The 19,600-nt window shown below is 44.8% G+C and overlaps 1 protein-coding gene across 3 annotated transcripts in view; it reads right to left on the bottom strand.

The window, feature by feature from the left end:
• Positions 1-19,600, bottom strand: part of CMIP (c-Maf inducing protein) — a 605,118-nt gene that overhangs the window by 36,405 nt on the left and 549,113 nt on the right. For all 3 annotated transcript variants that reach the window (XR_010026126.1, XR_010026125.1, XM_063141221.1), the window contains 2 exons: positions 4,681-4,842; positions 3,100-3,141 (listed from right to left, as the gene is read on the bottom strand). Coding sequence is in view for 1 of the 3 variants with exons in the window: in XM_063141221.1 (XP_062997291.1) it covers positions 3,100-3,141; positions 4,681-4,842 (204 nt within the window). In the remaining 2 variants the exon portion in view is untranslated. The remainder of the gene's footprint in view (positions 1-3,099; positions 3,142-4,680; positions 4,843-19,600) is intronic.

Below are 19,600 nucleotides of genomic sequence, written 5' to 3'. Positions count from 1 at the left end.
CCCAGGAATCACCCACTGCATATTGGATGGTGGCGGAAACCCAGATGAATGTTCACTGTTGTACAGGCAGGCACAGGCGGGGAAGTGAGATCCTTTGGTTACCTGGGAAGGAGCAAGCCGTGAAGGGCTTTAAAAGTCAGGACTAATACTTTGAACTCGCCCCCCCCCCCCTCACTTGGTATACTCTACGTCTGCTTATGGACAGGAGAGCTCATGAAAGCCTCATGGGACACCATACCCAGGCCTGAAAGACATCCTGCCCATGCCTAGGCACGCCACAACCTCTAAATTGTGCCCTCCCAGGCTGTCACCCTTCTGTCACACTCCTTGCTGTGAACTCAACCCCCTGGCCAAAGGGAACTCCAGGGGGCATCCTGCATAGGACCTGCACTCCTGCTTTAAAATGGTTTATAACAGTAGTGACAACTGTTGGGGCCCAGGACATGCTCCATGTACAGTTTTCAAAATGTCCTCAAAGTGTCATATCCTGCTTGGTGTAAATCTGGCCCTGGATTCCTCCTTCTGTCCCCTCCAGCTTGCCTCACGCCAAGGCCGACCGAAGCCCTGGGCCTTTACTGCTCAACTCCATTTGCCTGTGTGCAGCTTTTGACATGGTTTCCCCCTCCCTTCCTTTAGTTCCAGCACATTCTCACTGTACTGCTACCGTGGAGCCCAAATTAACCTATTTGGGATTGAAAGGGAAGACGACGGTGGTTTTGGAGACTGATTGCCATAGCGACCACCCAGCTCAAGCGGGCTCCCCGAGGGGAGAGCAATTCGCGCCTGGTGACCGCTACACTCTGCCGTCAGGTCACTTTTGCTGGAAGATATGATCAGGTGACAGCAGCACCCTAGATTAGATTAGATTACTGAGCAAATCTCCTGGAAATCGCCAGTGGCCGAAATGAAATTAAAATGATGGGGAGGCAATTTTCACCTCTCTCATAAATTGCTGGCATCATTAGGGGAGATATATATATATATGAGGTGTACCGACTTTTCCTCTCATTTTATTAGCCAACCAGACATGTATTAATTATTTCAGACTAGGGGAAAGGAGGACAGGGCTCCCGTATTTTTAACAGTTGTGTAGAAAAGGGAATTTCAGCACGTGTCATTTGTATGCATGCAGCACCTGGTGAAATTCCTTCTTCATCACAGGAGTTAAAGCTGCAGGAGCCCTGCCCTCTTTTGTATCTGTAGCTCCTGCAGCTTTAACTGTTGTGACGACAGTTAAATGTCATACAAATGTCACCTGCTGAAATGTCCTTTTCTAGGCAACTCTTAAAGATACAGGAGCCCTGTCCTCCTTTCCATATGGTCACCATAGACTATAGATATACCCAGGGTTTGCATTCAGAAGATGTGGATTTCCGGTGTGACCTTTAATGCCGAGCAGAGATCTGAACCCAGTTCTCCCTGGACAAAGTTTGACACTCTAACCGCTATGTAACATTGCTTCTCCGTACCACACTGGCTCACTGTGTGAGATGCAGTGATTCAAGCCTTTTAGAGACCATGCTGTTTTAAAGAAACCTAGTGCATGTCCTGGGGCTGGCCTCCAGCAGCTTTACTTCAGTAATCATGTATTGGGTGAAGCAATAACAGCTGATGAATGTTACCCCATATGTTATCCCACTATCAATCTCCCTTCCTGGATGCCGGACAGAAGGGAAGAATGTACACCAAGAAGAGGATGATTTAACTGACCAAAACCCAAAGTACTACCATCAGAGTAGCCAAATTTTGTGCAGCAGCTATCAGAATCTCCGGAGATCTGAAACCAGCCGTTCCATAAACTACTGAATATAGCAATTTTGTTCTGTGTTTTTAATCTGATGCAGATTGTAACAATAAAGATTGATTGAATGATTGACTGTCCAAAGTGTGGCTAAGAGTCCAATCAAGCTGGATATGGAAAAAACGCAACTAGCTCAGTTTTCTCAATGGGATGGATTTTTATACATCCCCCCTCCTGCAATCCCTCCCGCAAAATCATCTTGCAGAATTGGCATGATTTTGCCCACTGAGAAAATATTTACAGCCTTCTTTACAAGCTCTGACCTCTCAAGAGCAGAAGAAAAACAAAACTACGAATAAAATTATGCGTCTATTTGTGACCCCACAGGGGTCCTTCTCCGCGAGCCCCTGCCAAAGGAAGTGAGGCAGGTGGCTACCAGGAGGAGGGCCTTCTCTGCTGTGGCACCCCGGCTGTGGAATGAGCTCTCCAGAGAGGTCTTTCCATCCCCAGCTGAAGACCTTTTTATTTTCTCAGTATTTTAACACCTAATTTAACTTAAATTTAAACTTTGCTGTTTTAATTCCGTATTTTAATCTATATCAATTTCTGCTGTGTGTTTTTATCCTGGTTGTGCTTTTTATATTGTGTTTTGTATTTTTAGACTGTTGGTTGTTTTATTATGCTTTTCGCGGCTTTCATTTTTGTGAACCGTCCAGAGAGCTCCGGCTATTGGGCGGTATAAAAATGTAATAAATAAATAAATAAATAAATAAATTATTCACTATTTTCTGCACTGTCTTCTATAAATTATATCTGCAGAAAGAATCATTCGTGATCTTTGATCCTGCAAAGATTTGTTCTCTTCTTTTCAAACAATAGTATGGGTTGATTCAGATGTGAACTGACCAGGGAGCTTCGGCTATTGGACGGTATATTAATGCAATAAATCAATAAACCATAGTTCAGTATCACGCAAATGAGCCTAGTTCCCCCATCCTGGATTCACATGCTCCAACTTCCTCCACCAGTGTGGTCACAAGAGGAGCTTGGAAATGTTTGCTTCCATTTGAGATTAACCACAACTGCATTTTTCTTGGGAAATGAAGGGAAAAAATTCTCAGGCTCTCACGAAACTAGCATTTGCAAAATTCTTGCCGGGGGCGGAGTACTGACGGCAAGGCAACGCTCAGAATAAAACCAGTTTAAATCTAGAGTAGTAACGGCCAGAAGAAGTAGTACATGAAACGAGAAGGGTGCAGATAATACCGAAAAAAGAAAACAGTGAAGCGAAACACAATGGACCTGTGATGTAAAACCTGAATCATTCTGACAGCAAAAAGATGTTATTTTGCACTTACCACAATAATATTTTCATGCTCTTGAGTGGTTAGGTTGGTATTCTGAAAAGGAAACGCAAATTAAGAAATCAGTGAACAAATCTGCTTCCCCTTCTTTTTTGGTTGCTGTTGATGTTTAAATCGGGAATGGATCAAAAGGGCCCTCTTGCTCAAGAGTCACCAACCGTTTTGGACCCGTGGACATATTTGGAAAATTGAGAAACCATTGTGGGCACTACCACAAAATGGCTCCCACAGTGGATGTGGCTAGTCACATAATGGCTGCCATGGGAGCCTGGCTAGTCAAATAGATCTGGGATTGATTAAAGCTTATCATATGCTGTTAAATGCCTGGGGAAAGTCTTGATCTTGCGCCAAAAAGATAGCAATGTTGGCGCCTGGCAGGCCTCGTCGGGGAGATCGTTACATAATTTGGGGAGGGGGGGTCACCACCGAGAAGGCCCTCTCCCTTGTTGCCATCTTCTGAGCCTCCCTCAGAGTAGGCACCCGGAGGAGGACCTTAGATGTAGAATACCATCTTTCAGCAGGTATTCTCATATTCAAATTTTCACATTATTTCTTATGCTTTGCACGCTTTACTGATTTATTGCTCTAACTTCCCCCTCTCTCTGCCCAGCAAAACAGTGCAAGATGATCTACTGGTGCCCACCTACAAGGTTCAGGGAACCAGCAAACTGGGAATCCTGTTTTTGGACTCTGTGTGGGTTGGATGAGGGCCAATAAACTGAAGTTGAATCCTGACAACACAAAGACCCTGTGGGTAGGTGGCCGTGAGGGCTGAGAATTAGGTCTGTCGCCAGAGGAGTAGCACTCTGCTTGAAAGATCAGGTGCATAGCTTGGGGAAACTCTTGGATCCAGCTTTGACACTGCATTATATGTAGGGCTATCCTTGATAATGACCTGAAATATTCAAGCAAGGCAGAATGTGGCAGCTGGAATGTTTAACGGGTGAGGCCGGATACACTAGATCTAAGAGAACTACACTGGTAGCCTCTTCTTGGCACATTTCAAGGTGCTGGTATTTACCTTTAAAGCCCTAAACAGCTTGAAACCCAAATACCTGAAGGAATGCCTCTTGCTATGCCATCCTGCCCATCGCTTGAGATCTGCAGGGGAGCCAAAGTACCATCTACTCGCTGTGTGACAAGTAGGGAAAGAACCTTCTCTGTGGAACACCCCATTTGTGGAATACCTTCCCCATACAGGCGCAACTAGCAACCAAGTCAAAACGATTGTTGTTTGCCCAGGCATTTTAAATTGGTCCGACTGTGTTTTTTTTTACTGCTTTGTAATGCTCCTTTATTATTCTATTTCTATTGTTTTAATTGCATTTTGTGGTTGAATGACCATTATTTGGATATATTGATCATCCATCGCCCCGATACGATTTGGCAAAGGTCAGTTAATATCCAAATAAATAAATAAATGCACAGGGCAATCTCTTTCTCCGAAGATAGCAATCGCCCTTGCATATCCAAGCACACAAACACATTTTAAGGCTCTTAGGTTTTTAACACATTTTTGATGTTGTTTGCAAAGCTGCAACAAGTTGCACCTTTGCCAAGTTGCCAAGTTTTTACCTCTGAGAGCAATTTGGAAACTATCTCCAGAGGAGCTTGATGGATGGATTCATCTTGCAGAGGGGAAGTCAGTGCCATGTCCACCAAGGTCCTGATCTCCTTCAGAACCACCTCCAAGCGGCTTGGGTTACTCAGCACCTTCTTGTACTTGTAGATCTTTTTCTAGGAAAAACAACAATAACCATGTAACTCCAGGTGTTCAGTTAAGAATCCACAGGGAAACATCAAGACAACTTTCTACACACCATATAGAATCTGGAAAAAGCGGAGATTCTGGGCAAGGAGGAGAAAGCTCCGTTATAAAGCAAGAGTTCCGCCTTTCCTTCCACCTCACTGTTGCAGGATCTACACTACTGCTTTACAGTGGTACTGAAGCACACGAACAACTGTTGGGGCCCAGGACACATCTACACGAAGCAGGATATAACACTATGAAAGTGGTATGAAAGCAGTATATGGTCTGTGTCAATGGGCCCCAACAGTTGTCAGTGTACTTCAATACTGCTATAAAGCAATAGTGTGGCTCCTGCCTTTTATATACCGCTTTCATACTGCTTTCATAGTGGAATATCCTGCTTGGTGTAGATAAGCCCTGTATTGCTGCATTTATCTGTATGTGGGGCCTACTTGCTATAAATCTCCCAAATAATACACAATAATTATTCCAAGTTAAAGCTAAGTTAAAGGTAATTGATGATATGTAGCCCACCTGTGTGGAACTCTGTTCCAAACATATCCACCAGGCCCCATCATTGCTGGCCTTCATGGTGGTGGTGGTAGGGTTCCTTTACAATTAAAAGCAGATCAGTCCAGCCAGTACTTGGAAGGGAACATGTAAAAAGTGTGTACGGTCCTACCTGTTGGACAACCACTTGAAACAGTCTAGGGCTGCAATCCTATGCACACTTACTTGGGAGTAACTTACATTGAACATTATTATTATTATTATTATTATTATTTATTTATTTATTTATTTATTTATATAGCACCATCAATATACATGGTGCTGTACAGATTACACAGTAAACATAGAGGGAGGGAGTAAACTACAAGAAGGATTAGCTTGCATTTGTTCAGTTTGATTCACCTGCCCAAATGAGGGCCAATTCCCATGCACTTTCTTATGCACTTCAAATGATAGCACCATGGGAAGCTGCGTTATGCGGAGTATGACCATTAGTTCATCTAGCCCAGTATTGTAGACTGGCAGCAATGACTCTCCAGGGCTTCAGGCAGGATTCCTTTCCTTACCCTACCTGGAGAAGCCAGGGATTGAACTAGGAACTTTCTGCATGCCAAGCAGGGTCCCCATCACACTGAGCTACGGCCCTTCCCCAATAACATCGATGCCATCCAAAATTTACCATGTCAGCAGCCAAAGAACAGATCTTGCTACTTATATATTAGAGGCTGCCTTGGTTATATAACCCTCTGGCTGTGGAATCCCAGGAGAAACCAGCTACACTCTAGTCACGGGATGATGGCAACCCTCGCAGGTCGCCATGACTCGATGCAACAGGATACAGATACAATGGCAACCCTTTAAACATCTGTTGGATTCATACAATCAGAAGGCAAGTATTTTTTGGGGGGGCAGAGGAACATGAGAAGCACTTTCAGGAAGTCTATCAGTATCATAATGACAGCGATGGAAAAAGAATGAATTCAAACTACACCAACCGATACGCAGGCAATGCAATGGGCATGATACAACTCTCCAAAACAAAACGAATGACCGCCAGTAGCAGATCCACTTTGTAAATTTTAAATCTGTACATTTATAAATTGGATGTGCTGCTGGTGGCCATTTGTTTCATTTTGGAGATGAAACTGAACTCCAGGAATAACCCAGTGTTCTATTTATCATTGAGAACAGAGCCGCAAAACACTGTTCTGGTGTTCTTCAACCGACAGTGGTCCTTATGAACATGAGAAGAGAAGAAGCGCTGTGCTGGATCAGAGTAAAGGTCCATCTAATCCTGCATTCTGTTCACACAGTGGCCAACCAGCTGCCCACGGGAAACTACAAGCAGGACACAAGTGCAACAGCACCCTCCTGCTCATGATCCCAGCAGCTGGTGTAGATATGCATACTGCCTCTGATATTAGCGGTAGCATATAGCCATAAGGACTAGAAGTTCTTTCGACTGGATGGGGGGTGTTCAACTGGTTCTGGATGGGGTTGCACTCCCCCTGAAGGAGCAGGTTCGTAGCGCGGGGGTTCTCCTAGAACCATCTCTGTCACTTGAGACTCAGGTGGCCTCGGTGCCACGGAGTGCTTTCTACCAACTCCGGTTGGTGGCCCAGCTACGCCCCTATCTGGACAGAGATAACCTAGCTTCAGTTGTCCATACTCTGATAACCTCCAAATTAGATTACTGCAATGCCCTCTACATGGGGCAGCCTTTGAAGACAGTTTGGAAGCTGCAGCTTGTGCAAAATGCAGCAGCCAGATTGATAACTGGAACAAGGAGGTTCGAACATATAACACCAATTCTGGCCCACTTGTATTGGCTGCCTATACGTTTCCAAGCCCAATTCAGGGTGCTGGTTTTAACCTATAAAGCTCTACATGGCTTGGGAACACAATACCTGATGGAATGCCTCTCCCGACATGAACATACCCGTATACTGCGCTCAACATCTAAGGTCCTCCTCCGAGGGAAGCTCGGAGGATGGCAACAAGGGAGAGGGCCTTTTCGGTGGTGGCCCCCTGACTATGGAATGATCTCCCCGATGAAGCTCACCTGGCACCAACACTGTTATCTTTTAGGCGCCAGGTCAAGACTTTTCTCTTCTCCCAGGCATTTAACACCATTTAACAACACTAAGTTTGTTTTTTAACGGACTCCCAGAATTGTTGTTTTTAAATGGATAGTTGTTTTTATACTGTTGTTTTTATGTTTTTAAATTTTGTATACTTTTAATGTTACTGTTTTTAACTTTTGTAAACCGCCCAGAGAGCTTCGGCTATGGGGCAGTATATAAATGCAACAAATAAATAAATAAGCTATTGATAGCCTTCTCCTCTATGAATTTGTCCATGAATATGGTTGAGAGGAACACATGCAAAATCTGCTCAGCTCTTTTTCCACTTTGAATGTAGCGCTCTCCTGGGGAAAAGGCAATTGCCTTTTTCCGAGACTCCTCCTGAGCTCCAAAGCCATGGTGGGTAGACATGTGGACCTACAGATAGCTTTCCATACATTTTTCAATTGCATCGTCTCAGCAAAGCACGATGCTGTCAAAAAATCAGTATTAATAATGCCCACCGCAGTTATTAACAAAGAACCCTCCCTATTTGTGGGTAGCATTGCCTCTGGCTGCCAGATATTGAAGACACACATTTTTAAGGAAGAGGCTTGACATCTCTAATGCCCTGGAACAGGTCACGGCAACATGTGGGCATCACCGTTGTTTCTTGAAGCTTCTAATATGGTCTGGGAGTACCTGATGGGAACTATGACGGCACACCGAAGTGGTAAAGAAATATAATAAATATCTTTAAAATAGTTTTTGATAACCCAGTCGGGAGGAAGGGACGTGATGGGACGTGTGTATAAAATAGACCAGCCTTCTGTACTGCTTTCGCACATTGTTCTACGTGTGAAACAGGATTTGTGGTTTAAGTAAACAAAACACAAAAATAAACCAGGGCTTGAAATTCGTTTTTTTAGCAATTCACTAGAATATATTTTTAGCCACAATTCCTGGCTTGTATGTAACAACAAGCCACGCATTGGCTAAAGTGAAACTAACTCATGGTTTATTTATGCGTCCTCCCAAACGTACGGGGAAAGGGGAGGGCGCGTGCTTGACCCTCAGTGCTTTCCATGGGCCCATTTCTCGCCCAACAAGTGAGTGAGACCCAAATACAGCTGCACGGCGGAATGTATGTAAGCAATATCCCTCAACCCCCTTTCTGTTCATGTTCTATTTTGCCATTTACAGAGCAGAGAGCATTAAAGATTTTATCTTGTCCATTTAACAGTCCGATTTCATGAGTTTACCATTGGCTAATGCAGCGGGGTGGTTTCGTCGGCAACGCCTAATCTATGTTTATTTGCTCATCAATCATTTCCTTCCCCAGGTGGCAACTGGCTTTATGCTTCTTTTTTCAAGTGCAGCCATTTCCCCGCCCCAAAGGCAGCAGAAAACCGCCAAAGGTTGACGGGTGGTAATTCTGTGCAATGTAGGCCACCGGTTTGGGCTGGGAGTTAGAAAACAGATAAGCATTTGGGGGGGGGGGGAGAGACTTCATGCAAAGGGACTGATTTAATTAAGAGTTTGGCTTTGAATTTATTATGTAGAGTTTTAAGTGTAAATGGGAAAACAGTTCAGTCACCAGGCTGAAAGCCTGAATGCAGAGTATTATAAAAGCACTCAAGGGCCTTTGCATTCACACATTGCACGACGCCCGTCACGAAATGCAACTATAGATTTTAGGATTATGTTGCTGGCCAGGTTAAATTATTATATCAAGAGATCTTTTTAGAGGAGAGGTGGGCAGATTTCAGGTTGTTCGTTCTACTTATTTTTGCTTGCTTGGGTTGGTGGGGTTTTTTTTTTAATGGCAATCCTGAGGTCCCCCAGATGCAAAATTGTACCTGGAGGAGTAGGTGGGTTAAGGACATTCACCGAGAATTACGGAACAGGTTGTTTCTGAGCACACAGCGAGCCCACAGATATGTTTTGGTACCAGAACTGAGCTCACACACACACACACACGCAAACACCCCTGATTTTCCTTGAAACTTCCTCCTTTTCAGTAGCCTAATTTGGGAGGAGAGAGGGGAGAGTTTGCTAATGATAAGCAGTAAAGGCTCAGAACTCCTTGCTGTTTTACTGAAAATCACCCAGAGATCCGAAACTCCATTGTGCCCGTCTCTGCTTTAGAAGTTATGGGGCAGAATGTCAAAGCAAGCTATTTCTCATACCACTGGGGAAAAGACTACATTCTCCACAATGCATTGTGCTTTGACCATCAGCTGGGAAATGCTGACCCTTCACCTTGTTTTCTCTGTCACCTACCTCGCTTCCTGCCCCCTATCCACTCCGGAACGGTCTCCCCATAATCTCTAGCCACTCCCCTAAAACCTCTTGCATTCCTCTCACACACCCCATGGGGTCAGGTGAGCCATTCAGGGATATTTTGCTCTGAAGAAGCCATCCTATGCACTATTGTGCCCATGCTGCCTGAGAATGATGGGACTTGCAGTCTGGAGGGTTGGGTTAGGCTGCTACAACTGTTGGGACTAGGGGCAGGTCTGCATCCCCATTCCACCGTAACACTCATGAACTCACCTCAGGCCAATCACTATCCCTCAGCCCAACCTACCTCGCAGGGTTGTTGTATTTAAAAGGGGAGGGGAGAAGAACCCCGTGTGACACTCTGAGGTCCTTGGAGGGAAGGTGACATACAGATGTAATATACAGAAGAAATTAAATTAAGCTTGTACAGGCAGTGGACTGGAAACAGACAAAAACCACAGTTAACGTTATCGCTGCCTATTGCTTATTTCCTGAAGAACAAGCAGAAATATCTATCAGGAATAGGGCGTCCCACTGGCAGGCTCCACCATTTTAGTAGCTCTAAGGCCCCTCAACAGGAAGCTGGGTCTATTTCTCTCTGCCCCCGCTCTCGGGACCAGGGGGGCTTTTGTGATACTGAAATACGTGCTACACAGATATCAGCAGTAATTTATTTATTTTTATTTATTACATTTATATCCCGGCTTTTTCCCTCCAAGGAACCCAAGGCGGCATACATAATCCTCTTCCTCCTCTCCATTTTATCCTCACAACAACAACCCTGTGAGGTAGGTTGGGCTGAGAGTCTTTGACTGGCCCAAAGTCACCCAGTGGGTTTCCTTGGCTGAGTGGGGACTAGAACACAGATCTCCCAACTCCCAGTCCAACACTTAAGCCACTACACTACACTGGCTATCGTAAGCGTAACATACTATTAATTCCAAGAGACTACTCTTCTCCAACCAAAGCAACGAAGTCCTTTACACCTTAAAGACTCGCGATGTTACTGTGGCAGAAGTTCCTGCGTGCCATGGCCCGTTTTGTCAGACAGTCCCTGCACACACACACACACACACCGGATCCAAAGGTTCTGCCACAATAAATCCGTTCGCCTTTAAAGATGCAGCCACAAGGTGGTTGATACCATTCATTAAAGACGCAACACATCCTTCTAAAAATTAAGAGCTAAAAACAATATCCCTGTAGAAGTCAGGCAGTCTTACAAGCGCTCTCTAGCAACGGACGACTACGATTTCCACCCAAACACATCCATTCCAGAGCCATAGCTTGGTCCTCCCCATACCCACCGCGTTCTTTCAAACTTTCCCAGGGTTTCCACGCACTGCTGAAGGAAAAGCGGACGGGTTTTCCGACTCGCAGGCTGTCTTTTTCTGCTTGACTGGAGACATCGGAGGGAAGGAAGAGGCCCTTGAAAGACTCGGCATTCTCTAGCCTGCCTCATTCATCAAATAAAGAAATTCTAAAAAAGCGATACGAACGCAGAAATGTGGAGCAGACCGACGCACCGTGCCAGGCACTCCCAACACGCCCCGCTGTGAATTGTCCCCCGTACCTCAGAATCCATCCACCCGGCCGACCTCCAGCGTCGATTTTTCTAATCTGGCAGGGCTCCTCCTCAGGAAGAGCAGCTAGCACTGGGCGATGCCGGATGTTTGAACGCAGCTGTCAAAATCTCTCCCTTGCAAAACTCTCCTTTTCTTTTACGGCCTTCGCTAAGCGCTTTGAAAGGCGTTTTTCTTGTTCTCACCTCCACCCCGGCCCCTTAGAGAAAATTTTAAAAGCACCAAACAAAACACTGGTGCCGACGTCCAAAGGAGCCGAGGGAGAAACGTGGAAGGACTAATGGTCGGCTATTGAAGAAAGACCTGGAACTGCTGATACAGCTGCCCGAAAAGCATCGTTTGAAATGGAGCTCTGGGGTTAATTTCTCTCTCTCTCTCTCTTGACTCCCACTGTGGAAGAGTCACAAGGAAAAGAAGATCAATGTATGTGTGTGTCTCTCTCTCCCGCCCTCCTTGCAGCTCTTGGGGCCAGAGATGTTTAAATAGACCGACACAACTGTACTGTTATCTTCAAGAAATGTTACTGGAACATTGAAGAGCAGTTTGAGTAGAGTGGTGGGAGGGGAGAAAGAGATTCAAGAGCCCTCCAGAGACTTCAACTCTGGTCTATCTTGGATATGCTTGGATGCAGCATTGTTTTTCTCCCCAGGAAAACACTAGAAGTGCTCAGCGGAATAAAACTGCGTTTTTGTACACATAATGGGCCGTTTACCGAGGTATAGAGGGACCTAGGAAGATGCGTCAGGCCAAGTCAGAGTATTCGCCCATCTAACTTGGGGCTCTCTACATGTGCTCTGCCACTGAGCTACGGTTCCCTCTCCCATAACTTACTACGGGGTGTACAGGGCAGTGTTAGCTTTCTCTGAAGAGGTTTATAAAAGCATTAATTCAGTAAGTTGATTTGAACGTCTTGTAAACTGGCTCTAGTTTGTGCTTATTGTCTCCAATACCGAATGCTGCGTTGCCATACTTTTCTCTCTATAAGGCAACTCTGCTGTAAGTCACACCAGACTTTCGAAAGTAATTTCAATTATAATGTATCTGCTGGAAGAATCGGGTTTCCTCAGGGAGTACTTATCCCTGGGAAAACCCGCTCTCGTCCCTCCCTCCCGGGAATCCCTGTGTGTCATTTGAATGCACAGGGACTCGCCCATGACCAGCCCGGATTTTCAGGCTGGTGTAGAAACAGCCTTAGTTTCCTCTTTCTCTCTCCCAAGCCCACCTCTGCCTCGTGTCTGAGAAACGTGTCAAGACTGAATGGACTCAACCCCCCACAGCCCAGAGTTCTGCTGCGGAACTGCAAAACAAGTCAATGGCAAAAACACTTGCCTCTCTTTTTAAATGAATTCCTTCCTTTCTCCCCCTGCACATTCTGCTTTTATTGGTAATAATAACAACTGCTATTTGGGTTTGAAAGGAAATGCAACTGTTGCTTTGGAAAGTTAGACTAAGGTGGAAATCCTACCCACGTTTACCTGGGAGCAAGTCCCACTGAACTCAACAGGGTTTACTTTTGAATCAACATGCATTACGATTGCACTGCAAACTGTACTATTGAATCTGATCATACAAGTAATGCTAAAGGAAAGCATGTATGCGTGTTTGAGTGTGACACACGCACATCTTTTAAATGAGCTATATTATTTGCCACTTGGCACACTTGGGTTCAATTTCTGAAAGCTGGAGAATAATAATAAATTATATACTGGTTTTTAGCTTGACGAATGGTTTGATTTGTTTTTAGCTGTGTATATGTATTGTTTTATATTGTATCGTTTTATCTGTACGCTGCCCTGAGATCCTAGTGATATAAGGCAGGATACAAATGTTTTAATAAATTAAATATATAAATAATACTCTTCTGCATTTGAAAGGACAAGAGATAGAGCGTGACATGGATGGAATGTTTCAATGGCGTACATAACATAGAAATGCTCCTTCCTCCCTAGCCTATTCTGTCAAGACGTGTGCCCAAGCCACTAGAGTATGCAGTGACGTCAGCAAAACCCTTGTCAAGATTTCAATGCAGTGGGAATGGCAGAGAGATGGAAAGAACTCGGTCATCAAGGGGGTTGCACTGTCCCTTGTGAAGTCAACAGAGCCCTCTTCTCCCCCAGGAACCACAAGCCTGACCTCATCTCTTCATTCCCTTCTCTTCCCTCTTTGCATTTCCAGCCCGTCTCGAGTCGTACATTCCTCGCCCTGCCCCAAACAAATGTCACCCAAGAGACTTCAGCATTTTTCCAAGGCTCAAATACAGAAATTCAAACGTCTCCGCTTCCCCAGCTGGACATTTCTAGCCCACCAAAGCTGCCAACGGCGACGGGATTTCTGCTGGGGACCATTTCTCCCAGCGGGGAATCGCTCGTCTTCGTGCAGCCGCGCTAATGTTCCGGCTGAAATGGGCCTCAGCTTCCCACGGGCCGCGTGAGCCAGGAAGCACTGATTTATGGCGCAGCGTCGAGGAAGTCAAGCGCCGGCAAAATGAAAAAAAGCTACGAGGTCTGTGGGGGGATCCCTCCTTCGCCTGCTGCAGGGCAGGCCTCAACGGACAAGGCTTAAAAGTCGGCGCTTGTGATGCCTTCAGCGAGACCTGCCAAGGCTCAGCAGGCCAAAAATCGACACAATATGATGTTGACCATTTGCACATTTTATACATTCACAGTAGCAGAGGCAAATAGTTTATATTTATGGAAGCTGGGCTATTTGTAACTGTGGTTTTTAAACTCAAACTGGGGAACCAACATGATAGCTTCTCCAGAAGCAGACTCTCACCAATATGGTATTTATAGTTTATAATTTGCTACCACAAGATATAGTGATGGCCACCAATCTGGATGGCTTTAAAAGGGGGTTGGATAAATTCCTAGAGAAGGCTACATATGTGCCACCTCCTGTATCAGAGGCAGTCTCCCTATATACATCAGTTGCTGGGGAACATGGGTGGGAGGGTGCTGTTGCTTGTGGGTCCCTGGTCGACAGCTGGTTGGCCTCTGTGTGAACAGAGTGGTGAGCCTTTGGTCTGATCCAGCAGGGCTCTTCTTACGTTCTTACATGTGGAGGGTCACAAATTGCACTCCCCTGATATATAAAATCTTGGGACATTGCTTTCAGCTTCAAAATGGATGTCGCTCATTCTATGTGCTTGAGAACTAAACTACTTCACCGAAGGGAGACCAATTGTGAGCCCAGCTATGCTTTGACCTGACACAGCCAGGCCTGTCCCAGAAAGGAGAAAATGTCTGCGTTCACACATAATTCTAAACAATGGTTTAGTATTACAATGATGACCTTGTCTGTGAGCCTCAGGCTCACATCTCCCCTTCACATCCCTGCTCTGCTGTAACCACAAGAAGATCTGAAGTTTCTGTTTTGGATTAACCACAGTTTAGTGTTATGTCCAAACCCTAAACTGTGGTTAATCTTAACTAAGGTTAATGAGACGAAGATAGCTTTATAAAGTGCAGCTTGAAGTTAACCTGTTTTCACTAACCATAATACTACTCGCAGTTTGTCCAGGGTTCATATATTATGATGCTTTACTTTTTAATAGAAAGTTAGATTGTGTGGAATTTCTTTACTACTGCTGAATGTCTCCAGAAAAAGAGAGTGAAAAAGCAAAAACAAAGCATGCCTCAATGCTTGTGACAGCTAATTATCATAGAAATCTGTATTGAACATTTGAAGGAGGGAAAAAATATACACAAAAAGCCTAACACCATATTATGTATGCATCTTTTGCTATGTTAAAGATTCAGAGAAATAGTACTTCAAATCGCACAATCAAGCAGTGAGGCAGATGATGTTTAAAAAAATATTTTATAAAATACTTTGCACTTTAAAAGTGCCCAGTATTATAAATAAAAGCAATAATGAAATGAGTAATGCAATAACAGATGAATTATTCTGACTCAAATATAGAATTAATATTGTTGTGCACATTGTTATTTAGATTAATAGGGATACCTTATTCCAACAGATTATGGCCTTGTGGTTCAGAAGAAATCATGGTTTTCTTTTCTGTAATTTTTATTGAGAGTTCCCTAAAGACTTTCCCAATCCATTAATCACTTTGTATCCTGGGAGACTGTCTGAACACTATGCTGTCTTTATGATACAAATGAATTTATTACAGAAACTACTGCTATTTTTTTGCTAAGAGCAATGAGATGACCTAAAATACTAGCTAATGAAATGTTTTTTGTTTGCTTGTTTTTTGCATCAACATTTGATCTATTGTTTTTGAACTTTACTTTTATACGTTGACTGATATATTTGAGCTTAACTCCTGCATGGCAAGTGATGTGTAAGGCTTATTTTGAGGTGGGTTGACTGGATCAATAAATTAAGTGACTGCAATTTTGAGTTTTTGTTGAGTGGTGAAGCCAATTATTCTGTGGGTATCCCTTCAGCTTGAGTTCTAATCTTTTCACCAAATGGTCCCCTCAGGAGAAATGGAGTGTGCTTCTATTTTTTTTTTCCAGCCAGCCTCACATTAGATGTAATTCCACCAGCCGACTTTTCATTATTTTGTTCAGTTTGTTTTCTTTCTGGCTTGGAAAAACTCGCCCTGACAAGAAATGAGAAGCCCCGCTGTACAGTCAGAAGGATGAAGAGGAGATAAGAACATAAGAAGAGCCTTGGTAGATTGGGCCAAAATCTCATCTAATCCAGCATCCTGCTTCCCGGAGTGGCCGTTCAGATGACCCTCCTGCTGCCACCACAGATGTGAGACTTTGCCACAGTTTGGGGGTAGCTATAAGCCTAAGGCACCGATTCTGACTCAGATGAGGACGCTGTAGAGTCATGACCAGTAATGAGAAGCTAGGCACCAGTTTTACCATGCCTCCCACTGACTTAAGAACCGGGAGGAGGTGAGACACAGGAAGCTGATACGTTCTATTTTCCACTGCCGGGAAATCTGACCCTATCAATCAAAAAGGCCGGCCCTACCAGGAGGCAGAGTGAGGCAACCGCCTCAGATGGCAGATACTGGGGGACAGCAGTGGCAGTCTCCTGGCTGTTTCCCTCTGTTACATATCAGAGCTGTATATGCCACACAGCCTGTCCTAAACTAGCTTGCTACCTCAGGTGTGATGGTGGATGCTATTCCATTGGTAGTGTTGATGTAAGATTCAACTGAATCCAGTGTGGTGTAGTGGCTAGAGTGTTGGACTAGGAGTTGGGAGACCCGGGTTCTAGTCCTCACACGGCCATGGAAGCTCTCTGGGCCAGTCACACACTCTCAGCCCAACCTACCTCACAGGGTGGTGGTTGTTGTGAGAATAAAAAAATGGAGAGGAGGATTATGTATGCCGCCTTGGGTTCCTTGGAGGAAAAAAGGCGGGATGTAAATGCAATAAATAAATAAATAAATAAATAATGAATAACTGCCAGTCGAATCAATTTCTGTACACGGACTGGAGAGGGAGGGGGCGCCATCTTGTCTTGGGCCAGCCCTGTCAACCAGGGACGTCTTCCATGGGAACAGGCCAGCAATAGGAGGTCTCTGCAGAAGAGCATTTCGGAAGTGTCTCCTTTAGCACGTCGCCAACTAAAGGGTGCATTTCAGAAGCAGCCGGTGAGGTGCAGCGACCACCAAAAGCCAGGTTTCCCTGCCACGATCGAATGCCCTATACTGATCTTTAGCGTCTACCCCCCTGCATCTAAACCAGAGCATCCAGCAGTAGACTTTACTGGAAACAACATTTCGATAACCTAGAAAGCTTCCCCGTTTTCACTAGAACTCTCTGACCCTATTTGGGTTTATTCTGCGTGCTGAACCCAGGGCTGTTCAGGTCTTTTGTCGTGATGCTCATGAACTGATTCTGGTCAAGGACTTGCAATCTGTTAACTGTAGATCTTGATTGGGACTGTAAAGTCTTATAGCTAGTTACTGGAATTATTGCAATAAAAGGCTTTTACGTGTGCCTCTGGGAAGTTAGGTTCTGATCACAGGGGCTTCAGAAGAATAATCTTGTCCTGAGCGAATGGAAAAAGAAGCAACACAGCTTTTTTCAAGGCATTGCTGGATTAAGACATGCTGAGACCTTAAACCATATCAAGATTCAGAGGCCTCATACCATTAAAAAATTTTTTTTTAATTTTTTAAATCCTTTATTTGTCCTGGATCTCCTGAAGTCCACCACCAGATAGAGTCATTCTTGGGATACTAGGCAAAGCTGGTAAAAACTGCCCAACTGTTTTGTGACAGTGATGTATTCAGTAACCAAGTTAAACCATAAAAATAAAGAGAAAACGTGCATTACATTATAATATGAAGGGTAATGAATGGGTACCACCCAGTATTAGGGGGTGCTTGTACTTAAATGCTGGCCCTGTTCAGAAGACAAACCATGGTTTTAACTATGGTAATAAGGCAAAAAGCCTTATTCACCATAGTTAAAGCCGTGGTTTAAGGTATCTTCTGAACAGGGCAGTGTTAGCTTTCTCTGAAGAGGTTTATAAAAGCATTAATTCAGTAAGTTGATTTGAACTTCTTGTAAACTGGCTCTAGTTTGTGCTTATTGTCTCCAATACCGAATGCTGCGTTGCCACACTTTTCTCTCTATAAGGCAACTCCGCTGTAAGTCACACCAGACTTTCGAAAGTGATTTCAATTATAATGTATCTTAGTTATCTCCAACATATTTAGAGGCCCCTCATAATACGAGGCCCTAAGCCATGGCTTATTTGGCTTGTTCCTAAACCCGACACTGCTTCAGATGAATAGTTCTTTCTTTTCTCAGTTTTATTGTTTAATTTTTAATTGATGCTTCTTGTTTCGATAATCTTATGTAAACCATTTTTTGAGTTCTGCCTCAAAAGCTGGAGATAAATAACTTAAAGTAGTAACAGGAATAAATACGCCCACAGGTCGGACAGGAGGGCAAAAGGCCTCTCTCACTGTCATTCCAGAGCAACTAGCAACCACAGGGGTGCAGAAATTCAGGCCTAGGAGGCCACATCCATTCACCTCCTCAAGGAGTCCAAATCAGGCCCTCCAGAGTTCCAGGAAGGCCACACCTCCATTCCCTGGCTCCACCCCCTTTCCAGGACACCCTGATAGTGCAAGTGACCAAAGCTGCAAAACCTTGAGGCTATTTTTTATTTACTTGCAACAGTCCTGCTGGCACATAGCGTTTTGGTTTTTTTTACACAGGGCCAATGAAACCATGTGCGGTACAGAGGAACCTGCCTAAAGTGAGTCAGACCATTGGTCCATCTAACTTAGAAAGGTCTACATAGGTTAGCAGCAGCTCTCAGGGTCTTTTGCATGCAAAGTACCTGCTTTACCACTGAACTACAGTCCCACCCCATACTGTGTTAGGTAACCAGAATTGCTATCAGAAAAAACCCTAAGGGTGCAACCCTGTCAAGATGGAGCCCGGGCACCCTGGTTCGGTTTCAGATCTTATGCCAGAGCCAAGACAAGGAGCAGGGGAAGAAATTATCCAAGACTCTCCAGGAGTCAAGGAGGAATCTTCTCAGGAGCTTACTGAACAGGAGGGCCAGGTTCAAAGATAGTTTTCCCCGTCCCTCCCCACCCTGGGAACTCAGTCTTTGTCGGAGGAGTAGGAAGCATCAGAATGGATAGATCCTTAAATCCGCCACTGGGTCAAGCGGGCAGATTTGAGAGGAGGTTGGAGGCAGTCCACTAGATGAGCCACACGGCAGAGGTTGCAGCTTGTAGACCCTCCCTGAAAGAGGGGTCCAGGAAAAGCCTGTTGGACTTGTTGGGAATACATCTATTTAGTTGATAGGCAACTGCCTTGCTTTGTTTGGCTAATTTCGCTTAGAGCAGTGGTTCCCAAACTTTTTCTGGTAACCGCCCCCTTGGTTCCACAAACTCGTGCCCAGTGCCCCCTGCGCGCGGCCCCTTTAAATGGGAAGCACCCGCCACAGGCTTGCCGAGGGAGGGAGGGGAGGGAAAAGAGAGCGAACGCCTCTGTTTTGCAGCCAGCATGGCGGGGCACACCAGGCAGGGTATGTCTCTTCATTAGCGTTTTGGTGCTTTTGAAACATTTCAATTCACCGTTAAAAGGACTCTTTGTAAACGGTATTAATACATGTGTGGATTCTTCCCCTATATGGCTTGGGACCAAACTACCCTCTCCCATAAAAATTGTCCCTGGGTTTTAAGACCTTCTGGAGAGCCGCTTCTCGGAAAAGACCACCTCGAGCGCCCCCCCGGCCACCCCTTTGCCTCTTAGCTGCCCCCTTGCCTCAAAGTACCGCCCACTTTGGGACCCACTGGCTTAGAGGATAGCTCCTAGCATTCACACTCCCTTCAGGTGTGAAGAGGT

The sequence above is a fragment of the Elgaria multicarinata genome, chromosome 14 (assembly GCF_023053635.1).
Source record: "Elgaria multicarinata webbii isolate HBS135686 ecotype San Diego chromosome 14, rElgMul1.1.pri, whole genome shotgun sequence".
Taxonomy (NCBI): Eukaryota; Metazoa; Chordata; class Lepidosauria; order Squamata; family Anguidae; genus Elgaria; species Elgaria multicarinata.
The sequence above is the reverse complement of the archived record's forward strand: the minus strand, read 5'-3'. Positions and strand labels throughout refer to the sequence as shown.